The sequence below is a fragment of the Hylobates moloch genome, unplaced genomic scaffold, assembly GCF_009828535.3.
Source record: "Hylobates moloch isolate HMO894 unplaced genomic scaffold, HMol_V3 SCAFFOLD_17, whole genome shotgun sequence".
In the NCBI taxonomy this organism is placed as follows: domain Eukaryota; kingdom Metazoa; phylum Chordata; class Mammalia; order Primates; family Hylobatidae; genus Hylobates; species Hylobates moloch.
In genome coordinates, this window is record NW_026652292.1 from 60,907,063 (window position 1) to 60,919,738 (window position 12,676).

General features: G+C 41.9%; 1 protein-coding gene across 3 annotated transcripts in view; it reads left to right on the forward strand.

Moving 5' to 3' along the window:
- Positions 1-12,676, forward strand: part of CCDC149 (coiled-coil domain containing 149) — a 107,883-nt gene that overhangs the window by 35,578 nt on the left and 59,629 nt on the right. For all 3 annotated transcript variants that reach the window (XM_032135411.2, XM_032135413.2, XM_032135414.2), the window contains exons 2-3: positions 1,231-1,392; positions 4,172-4,210. In XM_032135411.2, the coding sequence (XP_031991302.1) occupies positions 1,231-1,392; positions 4,172-4,210 (201 nt within the window). The remainder of the gene's footprint in view (positions 1-1,230; positions 1,393-4,171; positions 4,211-12,676) is intronic.

The window sequence follows — 12,676 nt, forward strand, 5'->3', positions numbered from 1 at the left end:
ATTTAGTGCCACATTTCACATATGTGAATAATACCAGGCGGTGCAATATATCCAATAAAAAGTGAAGAGTCCTATTCGGGCCCCCACTGGCCAGTATGGTGGGTCAGACTTCGGTGAGGGTGGTTCGCGGTGCAGGGGAGTGAGCAGAAGGAAGGATGAAGAAATCTCATCACTCTGAGGCAAGAGTTCCAACTAGATGTACTCAACTTGTTTGGGTGAATTCAAAATGTGGCTAAAATACTTAGCTCCTAAGATTGGTCTCTGGATGGGGAGTGCCTGCATTTGAATCATAGGAAAAGTTAAACACGTCAGGGCCATGTTAGTGGATGAATTTGCAAGTGAGAAAATAGCTGCTGAGTTTGGCGGGCAGGTGCAATCTATTGCGGTGATTTATGGTTCAATTATTTTTAATAACTTTTTTGGGCATTTTTTTTTTTTACAATAAAAACTATATGGGCCAGGCGTGGCTCACACCTGTAATCCCAGTACTTTGTAAGGCCAAGGTGGGCAGATCACCTGAGGTCAGGAATTCAAGACCAGCCTGGCCAACAGAGGCTGACCATCTCTACTAAAAATACAAAAATTAGCTGGGCATGGTGGTATGCGTCTGTATTCCCAGCTATTTGGGAAGCTGAGGTGAAAGAATTGCTTGAACCCGGGAGGTGGAGGTTGCAGTAAGCCGAGATCACATCACTGCACTCCAGCCTGGATGACAGAGCAAGACTCTGTCTCAAAAAACAAACAAACAAACAGACAAAAAACCGTGTAGGTTTAATCTGGAAACTTAGAAAACACAGAAAAGCATCAAGAAAAATTTTAAAACCTGGGTAAATAATTTTACTACCAAGAGATTATCGTTAGTAACATTTTAATAAAATTTTTATTAAATATCTTAATAAAATTTTACATAGTCTTATCTGGATATATAAATCCTTTTTAAACAAAATTGGAGTCCAGCTGTCTACCTACTTATCCATTTATGCAACTTTTTAAAACGTTCTGCTTTTTAACTTACTTGTCCAAGGTTTAGGTTCTGTCGTGAGGGCACTGCATGTTAGCACTGTAGAAGCCTAAAGTACATGTCATTTGCTGCAAAATGTCTCTCTGGGCATATGAGCTCTAAAAATGAGAATGGCAAAAATTCCCCACAGGGTGTGTGAAGTACGGTGTGTGTTAAATGGAGGCCCATGGATGTTTTTGACCCGTTGCCTGGATTTGTTTGCTCTGCAGTACCTGGTGTGTAAGAGGAAGCTGGAGAGTAAGAAGGAAGCCCTGCTGATCCTCTCCAAGGAGCTGGACACCTGTCAACAGGAAAGGGACCAGTACAAACTCATGGCCAATCAGCTCCGGGAGCGCCACCAGTCACTGAAGAAGAAGTACCGAGAGCTGATTGTAAGTGTTAGGCTGCCCTGTTCGGCGACTTTCCTGTACCCTGAATTAAGATATAAAGAGATTTTCACATGCTGTTTCTTTAGAAATGGTTAAATGCAAACAGTTCAAAGTGGAAAAATTTAGAAGTAAAAGTCACCACCTCTATTTCCTCGATAACCCAGTCCCACTCACAAGTTAATCTCTCTCTCTCTCTCTCTCTGTGTGTGTGTGTGTGTGTGTGTGTGTGTGTGTATGTATGTGTGTATGTATATGCTTCTTGCTCTGGCATCTGTGAACATATTCATGTGTGTTTGCAGTAGGCTCCCCGCTTATCCAAGGGAGACATGTTTCAAGACCCCCAGTGGATGCCTGAAACCACAGATAGTAGGAAACCCTACATATACTGTTGTTTTTTTAATCTGATAGCCAAACCAGCTCCTAAGTGACTAGCAAGTGGGCCACATAGGCATCATGGATACCCTGGATGAAGGGGTGATTCACATCCCAGGTGGGATGGAGGGGAATGGTGCAAGATTTCATCATCACACGACTCAGAACAGCATGCAATTCAAAATTTATAAATTATTTATTGTTGAAATTTTCTATTTAACATGTTTGGACCATGGTTGACCTCAGGTACCTGAAACTGAGGACAAGTGAGGACTACGTGTGGCTGTTTACTTGTTAATTTAATTATATAGAGTTCTTTAAAAAGAGGATTCATAAGTCTACAGTAATACAGAGGCCACTAGCCTCTGTATGGCTAGTGGCTACTTAGTTTTAAATTAATTAGAATTAAGTAAAATAAGAGACTCCATTCCTCAGTCTCAATGTCACATTTCATGGGCTCATGTGACCGATAGCTACTGTTATTGGAGAGTGTACATAGAGAGCATTGCCATCCTTGCAGAGAGTTATATTAGGCCAAATGCAGTGACACACCTGTAATCCCAACTACTTTGAGAGGCTGAGATGAGAGGATTGCTTGAGCCCAGGAGTTTGAGACCAAGCTGAGCAACATAGAGAGAACCCTTCTCAAAAAAAAAAAAAAAAATTCATGGCGAAATAAAATCCAAATTTATTTTTAAAAATAATAAAACATGCTGTTTTCCCTCAGCACTTTATTTTGGACATCTTTCTAGGCCTACAGATCTAACTCATCCAGATCTGAATCATCCAGATTTCTAGGCATACGGATTTAACTCAGTCTTTTTTTTTTTTTTTTTTTGAGACGGATTCTCGCTCTGTGGCCCAGGCTGGAGTGCAGTGGCGGGATCTTGGCTCACTGCAAGCTCTGCCTCCCGGGTTCATGCCATTCTTCTGCCTCAGCCTCCCGAGTAGCTGGGACTACAGGCACCTGCCACCACGCTCGGCTAATTTTTTTGTATTTTTAGTAGAGACGGGGTTTCACCTTAGTAGTGACGGGGTTTCACCTTGTTAGCCAGGATGGTCTCGATCTCCTGACCTCGTGATCCACCCGCCTCACCCTCCCAAGGTGCTGGGATTACAGGCATGAGCCACCACCCCCAGCCTTTAAGTCAGTCTTTTAAACAGCTGCATGGTAATACACAGTATGGACATATCCATAATTTTTGTAACCTTTCTCGTATCCTGGGCTTTTTTATTTTCTCTAGGTTTTTATATAGCAAAACTTTTAAGATGCAAATGATACTGAAATGGAGAATGCCAACTGCATAATACTAGTTTTCATTCTTGCTGCTTTTGAGGCAATCTCTTTTTTAAGTGGGACACTTTTACTGACATTTAACTATCTGTGCTGGCATTATTAAACTGCCCTGGAGTAGAAATAGAATAGAATAGATTCCTCAGGTTAAAATCGTGTTGACTTATATGTGGACAGCATCAGATATTAGAGTGCTCATTTAATGAGCATTCGCTTATTCACCTGAGATATTTGTATCCCTGATGTGGCACAAAAGGGAGAGGAACGGAATCCTTTTTTTTTTTTTTTTGTGAGACAGAGTCTCACTCTGTTGCCCAGGCTGGAGTGCAGTGGTGCAATCTCTGCTCGCTGCAACCTCTGCATCCTGGGTTCAAGCACTTCTCCTGCCTCAGCCTCCCTAGTAGCTGGGATTACAGGCACCTGCCGCCACGTCTGGCTAATTTTTGTATTTTTTTAGTAGAGACATGTTTCCGCATGTTGGCCCAGCTGGTCTTAAACTCCTGACCTCAAGTGATCTCCGCACCTTGGCCTCCCAAAGTGCTGAGATTACAGGCGTGAGCCACCATGCCTGGCCTGAATCCTTTTAAGGCAAAAAAAAAAAAAAAAATCTAATAAGACTAGAAGTTTTCAATGTCCTCTTAACTTTGAGCAAATACTGTCCCTCCCAACATTGATTGTTCTGCCCACAGAGAAAACTCTCTCTTTCTCTCTCTTTTCCTCTCTCTCTATATGTGTATGTGTCCCCCCATTACTCTTCCTTTGCTTCTAACTATTTAAAAGAGGAACTCAAACCAAATGAAATATTATTATTTCAGTTTAGCCTGTGATCAAAAAGAATTTTGACAAATCCACTTTTTGTATTCAAACAATTTTAGAAAATATATAGATTTGGTCCTAATGGGAACTGATTCCCTAGAGGTTTTTCCAAAATAACTCTGGTTCAGTTTGTAGTTATTTTTTTAAAGTATATTTGAGCTTGCTTCATCACATTACTGGCTGCAGGGTAGGGAGGGTAGGGAGAGTCTACATTTAGGTTCATAATTTAGTTCAACTTCTTGTTTCTAAGTACATCTATTTTTTTTAAAAGAGTAAAATGTAGCATTTGTTTCTTTGTAGGATGGAGATCCATCACTTCCTCCTGAAAAAAGGAAACAGGTAAGACTTATTTCTGATCTCAGATTTTTTTATTGATACCTTGCAGCAGTTGGTAGGATCAGGGAATCTCAAAATGTAGAGAACTTCCTTTAATTTCCTGGAATTATTTCTGTTATTGGGAGGAGTGGGTAGAGACTCCAACTGCAAAGAGAAATTGGGAGTGGAGTGAAGGAAACCCAGTGAAGTCTGGTTGGGGGAGGTACACCAGTTGACTGCATTCCCTTTCTTGTTGGGAATCCTGATGGGAAATAGAGTTGAGGGCAATGGTTACAGGACTTGAGCTACCTACCGTTCAGTGGGCACGTGCTGTGGGCATATAACATTTGGTAGGTGCATACTGTTCTGTGGGTGCATACTTTTCAGTGGATACATACTGTTCAGTGGGTGCATACCATTCAGTGGACCACTTGGTAGGTGCATATCATTCTGTGGCTGTATACTCTTCTGTGGGTACATACCATTTGGTGGGTGCATACTGTTCTGTGGGTACATACCGTTCTGTGGATGCATACCATTCGGTGGGTGCATACTGTTCGGTGGATGCATACCATTCTGTGGGTGCCTGCTGTTCTGTGGGTGCATACCATTTGGTGGGCATATACCATTTGGTGGGTGCATACTGTTCAGTGGGTGCATACCATTTTGTGGGTGCATACCATTCAGTGGGTCATACTGTTCTGTGGGTGCATACTGTTCAGTGGATACATACTGTTCAGTGGGTGCATACCATTCAATGGACACATACCACTTGGTAGGTGCATATCATTCTGTGGCTGTATACTCTTCTATGGTTGCATACCATTTGGTGAGTGCATACTGTTCTGTGGGTGCCTACCATTCTGTGGGTGCATACCATTCTGTGGGTGCCTGCTGTTCTGTGGGTGCATACCATTTGGTGCGTGCATACCATTTGGTGGGTGCATACTGTTCAGTGGGTTCATACCATTCTGTGGGTGCATACCATTCAGTGGGTCATACTGTTCTGTGGGTGCATACGGTTCAGTGGGTACATACCATTCTGCAGGTGCATACCATTCAGTGGGTGCATGTCATTCTATGAGTGCATGCTCTTCTGTGGGTGCATACCATTTGGTGGGTGCATACCATTCTGTGGGTGCATAATATTCAGGGGGTGATAGATACCATTTGGTGGGTAAATGCCATTCTGTGGGTACATAATGTTTAGTGGGTGTACACCATTTGGTAGGTACATAATATTTGGCAGGTGCATGCCATTCTGTGGGTGCATACTCTTCTGTTTAGGTTCTGCCACTTCACACTCTTAAAAGGCATCTTCCATTAAAATTCACATGCCTTTACTTTCTTTTCTCCTGCACGGTGGCCAACACTGTTTATTGACCAAACCAATGGTTTTACATGCACATTTTTATCATCAAATCCTTATATATATGTGGATCTGCTTCTTAACTCTCTGTTCCATTCCTTTGAGCTCCCTGAAAAGTCCTGTGGTTCTACCACATTATTCTTACTATTTTGCTTTATAACACTTCTAATATCTTTTTGGGCTAACCTTCTTCACTTTGCTCTTCCTTTTCAGAGGTTTCTTATATGTTAAGGTTATACCTTAACCTTAAAAGTATAAGGTTTCTTATACTTTTCTCAGATAAAACCTAGAAACATTTTATCAAGTCTCCTCTGATCCTTCCCACACAAATCCTATTGGTATTTTGATAGGGGTTTTGTTAAAATTTCTAGATTAACTTGGTGTCTCTCTCTCATAGATAGATACGTTCTGTGGCTTTATAATAAAAAAATTTACATTGGCTAAGGAGAATCTGATGAATTCCAGTAAGTCTGTTAAGCTGCATTCTTACAGCTCTAAAAATACAAGTTCAATGACCTAAACATTGGCTTTGTAGCATTTAAAATGGCATTAAGTTTCTGTCCCTTTAGGATTGAGAGTGTGGTGGTGGGAGCTTGGGCTCTGCAGCCTTTCTGCCTGGGTTGGGACCACCGAGTCACTCTCTCTTATACATGTATTTATGAGAGAGAGAGAGAGAAAGAGAATGAGAGAGCAGAGCAAGCTATTTTCGTATATAACTTTGTTAGAACTTTCCTTAACTTTATAGTTGTTCTGTACTGACATGCCCTAAATGATGGCTTTTTATGGACATGAAGGGAGTCCAGATGATGTTGATGTTAATGCTGTGTGTTTCCCGTTATAGGGAAGCCTCTGTGCCTGAGCAGGACTTTGAAATGGGTGGATGCAGATAGCAACCCAGGAATGATTTGCTCTCTTCCCAGCTGTCATGGCTAACCCAGCATCCTGCTTCTGCTCATTGATGGTGTACCAGCACCACATGTAAATTCCTTGATTCCGTGGGGTCCTTGCCTTGAGACTTTTTTATGCTGGTGAACAGTTTGCCCAACACACACACATTTATCCTCAGAGACCAACTCAGTCCTATGGTTACCCATTCATTCATTCATTCATTCAGCATGCTTACTTATACACTCCCTTCCTATCTTACAGGATTATTTTATAATGCTCCAGGTTTGATCTAAAGTCACATTTTTCTGTGATGCTCATTGACTTTTTTTTCTAAACAAAATATAGAAATTTATCTTTTTTTTTTTTTTTTTTTTTGAGGGAGTCTCACTGTATGGCTCAGGCTGGAGTGCGGTGGTGCTATCCCAGCTCACTGCAAGCTCTGCCTCCCGGGTTCACGCCATTCTCCTGCCTCAGCCCCTCGAGTAGCTGGGACTACAGGCGCCCGCCACCATGCCCAGCTAATTTTTTGTATTTTTAGTAGAGACGGGTTTTCACCGTGTTAGCCGGGATGGAGAAATTTATCTTTAATGTTTAAAAATTGGAGTTCTCAATCCTGAATTGCCAGGTGTTTTGGGTTTTGAGGTTTCGGAGGTTATAAGCAGCATCTTTGCTGCTATTTTAGAGTTTGTTAGTATTCATGAAGGAGTTTTATAGTTTTAGGGGAATTCACACTTCACAACTTTATAATAAAAAATTTATATCAACTGAAGAGAATCTGATGAATCCCAGTAAGTCTGTTAAGCTGCATTCTTACAGCTCTAAAAACATAAGTTCAACATCCTAAACATTGGCTTTGTAGCTTTTCATATGGCATTAAGTTTCTGTCCCTTTAGGACTGAGTGTAATTGTGGGAGCTTGGGCTCTGCAGCCTTCCTGCCTGGGTTGGAACCAGTGATTGCCACACAAGATAGGATGCTTTGGGGTGCAAGTGACAGAAGTTCTAAACTGCTTGAACAATAAACGAATTAATTACCCTACATAGCGAGAAGTTCAGAGGTAATGTGAGCTTTAAGTACTTGATGGTTTATGGCTTCATGAAGTTGTCATGTACTCATTCTCTCCACTGTGCCAAATTGAGCAAGTAAAAATACAGGGCACTCGGTACATTTGAATTTCAGATAGGAATGTAGAAAATTGTATTCTTTTTTAAGTACAAAAGTATGTGCCATGTGATTTTGGGGATAGGCTTATATTAAATTATTATTCATTGTTAATCTAAAATTCAAATGTAACTGGAATTCTGTATTTTACCTGACAACTCTACCATTTTGCCGACTTAAGCACATCAGCTCCCTCTTACATTTAGTATCAGCTTCCTTCTGTGTCTGGTTCCTCTCAGGAGAAGCAGAAAATGCAGCCATGGAAAATAAGTCCTCCTCACCAGTCTGGCTGGGCCAGTGTAGGACTTGCTCCCATTCCTGGTCTGATAGCACGCACCAGGGGGCTGCTATACACTTATCGACTTTGGTTCATCACTTGGGATGAAAGGGCTGTTAGGAGTTAGCAATGATGTCCACTAAACTAATCCTGAGGCTTTGGGAAGGCTCCTTTGAGTGTCTTGAGTCTCAACTTTCTCATCCATAAAATGGAGATAAATATGGTACCAACTGCGTAGTGTGGCTGTCAGGATCAAATGAGACAATGCCTCATTGTCAAATGAGAGGCCTCAGCACAGTGCCTGGCACAAGGTGAGCATCCATCAATGTGCAGTGCCCGGCACAAGGTGAGCATCCATCAGTGTTTCTCACCTGCTGCTCCTCCTCGTCATCTCTTTTTTAAACAATTGTATGTTAGCAGGTTGATTCTGTCTAGCACAGCTCTTGGCTGTCAACAGGACACACTGCCCTTGTTGGGACCCTTTTGGTTGCAGTTGCCGCTCAAAGTAGCTTGCTCCAAAGACAGGTTCCAGCTCATAGATTATGGGAAGAGTTGGTTGAGCAGCCCTCGTGGGAGACAGAAGTGCAGCTGGGCCCCGGGAATAGCCACAGCAGGGCCCGGGAGCCCAGGCCTCTCCTCAGCTCTCATCTCCTTTTCTGCGCCTGCTTCCTCCTCAGAAGCGGAAGCGTGACTGCCGGCTGCAGCTAGGATAGAGCCCCTACACATTTGGCCGCTAGACAAAGGCTGCTCCCAAGTTCCAGGCTCAGGCCAATGGCCTGTTTCAGGGTCAGATGGGCGTGGTCAGGCATGCTGCTGATGAAAGGCAGCTCCTCCCACCACCATATAGAGGGGTGCCAGGTAGACAGTGTCACAGCCATCTGCGTTACATGTCTTCTTAAAACAGTCGCAGGAGGACAGATCATAGCAATAGCAGCCGGTGTCATTGAGTGCTCACTCTTACCAAGCACCGGCTGCTGTGCTGGACATTTTGCTGTAGACGACCTCATTTAACTCTCACATAGCCATGTGCGGTAGGTACTATTATTGTTATTGCCATCTGATAAAGGAGAAAATTAAAGCATATAGAGCTCAAGGAACTACCCAAGGCAATAACGTAACTAACTGGTGATGGAGCCAGAGCTTTGAACCTCTGCAGTCCACTCAGAGCTCATGCTGGTAACTGCCATGACTCAGTGAGCACCCATGGGTATGTCCATAAGTATTTGGACAGGAGGGGCACAGGGTGAAAAAAGGCAGACCCAGATCCCAGAGCTTGGAACTTGGATTGTAGCGAAAGTGACCACCCCTTCATTTTACCCAGTACCATTTCCACTGACACCTCTTGTCCTGGGATCATTTCTGTTAGTGCCCTCTTTTACTCCCCAAGGTGTCTTGGTTTGGACCAATAATATAGTTATTGTACTAGGGATGCTACGAACAGACAACACATGAAACAATTAAAATATATAGGTTGTTAAATGGTAATCAGTGCTAAGGAGAGAAGCATACAGTCCCAAATTAGGGAGGGAATTCTGACTTAGTAATGGGTAAACTAGTGGAGAAATAACTCTAGGAGCTGGCAAAAAGAAGACTCTTGCCGCTTTAACATATTTTACATTTTTATTTACTGTTAGTTTATTTAAGCATGTGATTGATTTTAGGGTAGGTGGTAAGGTGTCCTCTTCATAGTTCAGCATGGGGAGGAAAATGCAGCATTAAATTTTTAGGGGGTGGTTGTCATGAAACTTTCCATTTAGCCAGAAGCAGAAAGTTTTGGTTTACATGGGCAAGTATGGAAAGGGAGAGGCACAATTAGTTTCTAAACTGTGTCACCGGCAGGAAGGGGATTGAGGCACACACCCTGAGTTGGGGTCTCCTGTGTTATGCTAAATATTTATGCCAAAGGCAGAACAGCAGGGGAAGTATTTACCTCTCCAGCTGCAAAGCAAACATACCTTGTATAAGTGGAAGGCACTGGAACAAGAACCAGCTGCCGAGTTAACAGACGGAGTTAACAGATGTGACGTGGAGGTCACAAGATTTATGTATAGGAAAAGGAGAAGATGCCACAATGAGCATATTATTGCCCACTGGCCTTGAAGCTGTGATTTTCATTTCTTGACCCAGAAGGTTGAATTTCTGTGATCTGAGCTTACTGGGCTCTTCTCCTGTTTATTTCTTGACTCAGAAGGAAAGATTGCAATGATCACCCCTTGCTGGATTTTCTCCTTGTTTCAGTTCCATTTCTCTGAACCAGTGGTTCTTATTCTCTTGTATACTTATAATCAGTGATACCTTTGAGAATCTGTTGAAAGCCAGGGGCCTTTGCTCCAGAACATGCCCACAAAAAAATTTGCATTCAATTTCATGGAGTCACAGACCTGCAGCCATTCTATAGATCCTTGGTGTTCCATGGACCACATTTAAGAGCTGCTGCTCTAAATGTATTGATGGTTCTTCTCAAATATAGATAGAAAACAATACCACATTCTTAGTCTTTGAAACACTTTGTATTTTTCAGAGACCATGCATATATACATGCCTGCATGTAATCTCGCAGCATTCTTCTGAGGTCACACTGGGAGGTATGTCTTTCATAAAGGCACAGGGCAGCATCACAGTTAGCAATAAATAAAAAGAACTTAGATTCTGGCATTTAATTGCATGGATTCAAGTTTAACCTTTCCACTTGCTGACTGGGCAAACTGTGTCACCTTTCAAAGACTCAATTTCCTCCTGTTCATAATGGATGTGATATTGAGATGTGTTTGTAAAGCTCTTATGAGGAATTGATGTGGCGGTGTTTGTGATGCTCATTGTCTGTTAGTTGGAGAGTGCTCAATGAATATTGGATATTTTTAATTTTTCCTGTGACTTATCCAAGGACACATAGCAGGTTAATGGAGGAGGCTTAGATTCCAGACCCCTCTAGCTTGTAGTTTGGTGCTGTAGTTCAGGCTTTTTGTTCTATATTCGATTCTTAGACTGTTTGAGCTGGGAAAAACTGTAGTCAACATTCAGTCCAGCCAATTTTGGAAGTCTAAAGATAAGTGTCTTGTTCAAAGCTCTCTGCTTAGGAGTGGTAGAGAACCAGAAATTGAGCTAGGAATTTTTACCTGCTAAGCCAGTCTTCTTTCCTGTAGCAACCAATATATATGTGTGTGTTTATGTGTGTGTGTGTGTATATATATATATATATATTTTTTTTTTTTTTTTGCTTTTTGGATCTTCGCATTAAAGGACAGATGAGAACTTTTACACTTGTAATTCTACAAATATAGTTGTTGAGGCTTTCTTTTGGAACTCAGAATCCTTTTTAAAACAACCAATTTCCAATGGCAAATCATCCGTTAAAGAAGCTGTGAAGAAATTGAGACAACTGTGATTGCACTAATAGCTTCTCGTGGGATATTGAAATGAAAATTTCTTCTTGTGACTTCAGGCAGAAGTGTACACAGAGCGCCCCTTTGCACTGCAGTGAGAGATCACCAAAAGATCTCCAATGACCCTTTAAATATTTTTCTTTTGCTAAACAAGCAGTTCCTGCAAAGCAGACAAAGGGGCATTTAAATTATCTTGGGTTAATTTTCTTATAAGACGGGATTCTTCAGGGTCACAGAGGTACATTTTCCCGGTGAAAACTCCTTGAATAAACAGTCAAACACATCTTTAAGATCTTTGTCTTTTCCTGTTTTGATTTCAAGCAGACATACCACGAAAGGTATCTCTCTTGATCCAGGAGGAAGCTGTTGCCTTCTCGCCTCTAAAAAGTGATGGCTTATTTAGACAGTGACATGTGCCAAGATGACAACCCTGGAAAAATCAGAGCATAGAGTGGCCCTTTGTGGGATGGGAAGGAGCCTTTCATTTCCGTAAAAAAAGTCTCCTTGGTCAAGCTTATTTTAGTCTCCTGTGACTGCAAATCACAGTGACTTTGTATATACCTCCTGGTTTGTTGCTCAGAACCTAAAACTTCCTTCAAAGATCTCAAGTGCTTTGAGATGTTTCTTTTTATATCACTTTGAATGGTATGATTTTTTCATTACACCAGGGAAACTAGGAAGAAATCCCAGGTCCTGTCCCTAGGAGCACTCCCAAATCATAACAAGAGCAACTTTATTGTGAGGACTAATGCACCTTGCCATAAGCCCTTTCAATCCTTGAAACCATTTTGTAAGGAAGGTGGAAGCACCCCCTGATTTATAGATGAGGAAATTTAGGCTCAATGAGTCTAAAGAACTTGGGAGCTATTAATGGAGCCACTAAGTGGCAGATGCAGAATCATAATGGCCAAGATGAAGCAAACATTTATTTAAATAGCAACCTCCCAAGCCTATTCAAAAGCATTTGCCTGTGGGGCCTGGAAATGCATTCATTCACAAGTGTGTGTTTTGAGATTACGAGGTGGCAGTAGGCTGCTAAGGTCTCCTTGCACAGCCAAAAAATATGTACGAATAAGCTCTCGGGTGGTGGTTCTTTTTGTAACTAAGAAAGCTGTCGCTGTAGCAAAGGTCATCACTTTGGCAGTTGCTGTGAATAGGGGGCCCTTGCTAAGCAAAGCAAGTTTCACTCTATTACTATTAACACAGGAGTCACCATCAGACCAAGGCAGCAGAGTAGAAATTGCAATTAAATTTGCCGTCAGTCACACCTCTCAAGAACCCTTGATGTTTCATCAAACATTTTTTTAAATGTATTCTTGCTTAATCTAGTACTTTCCCATATTGAAGGTATGGATTTAAGGGTCCCAGAGTATCAGACTTTTTAATACATGTAAAAATTTGGTCTCTTTTTCT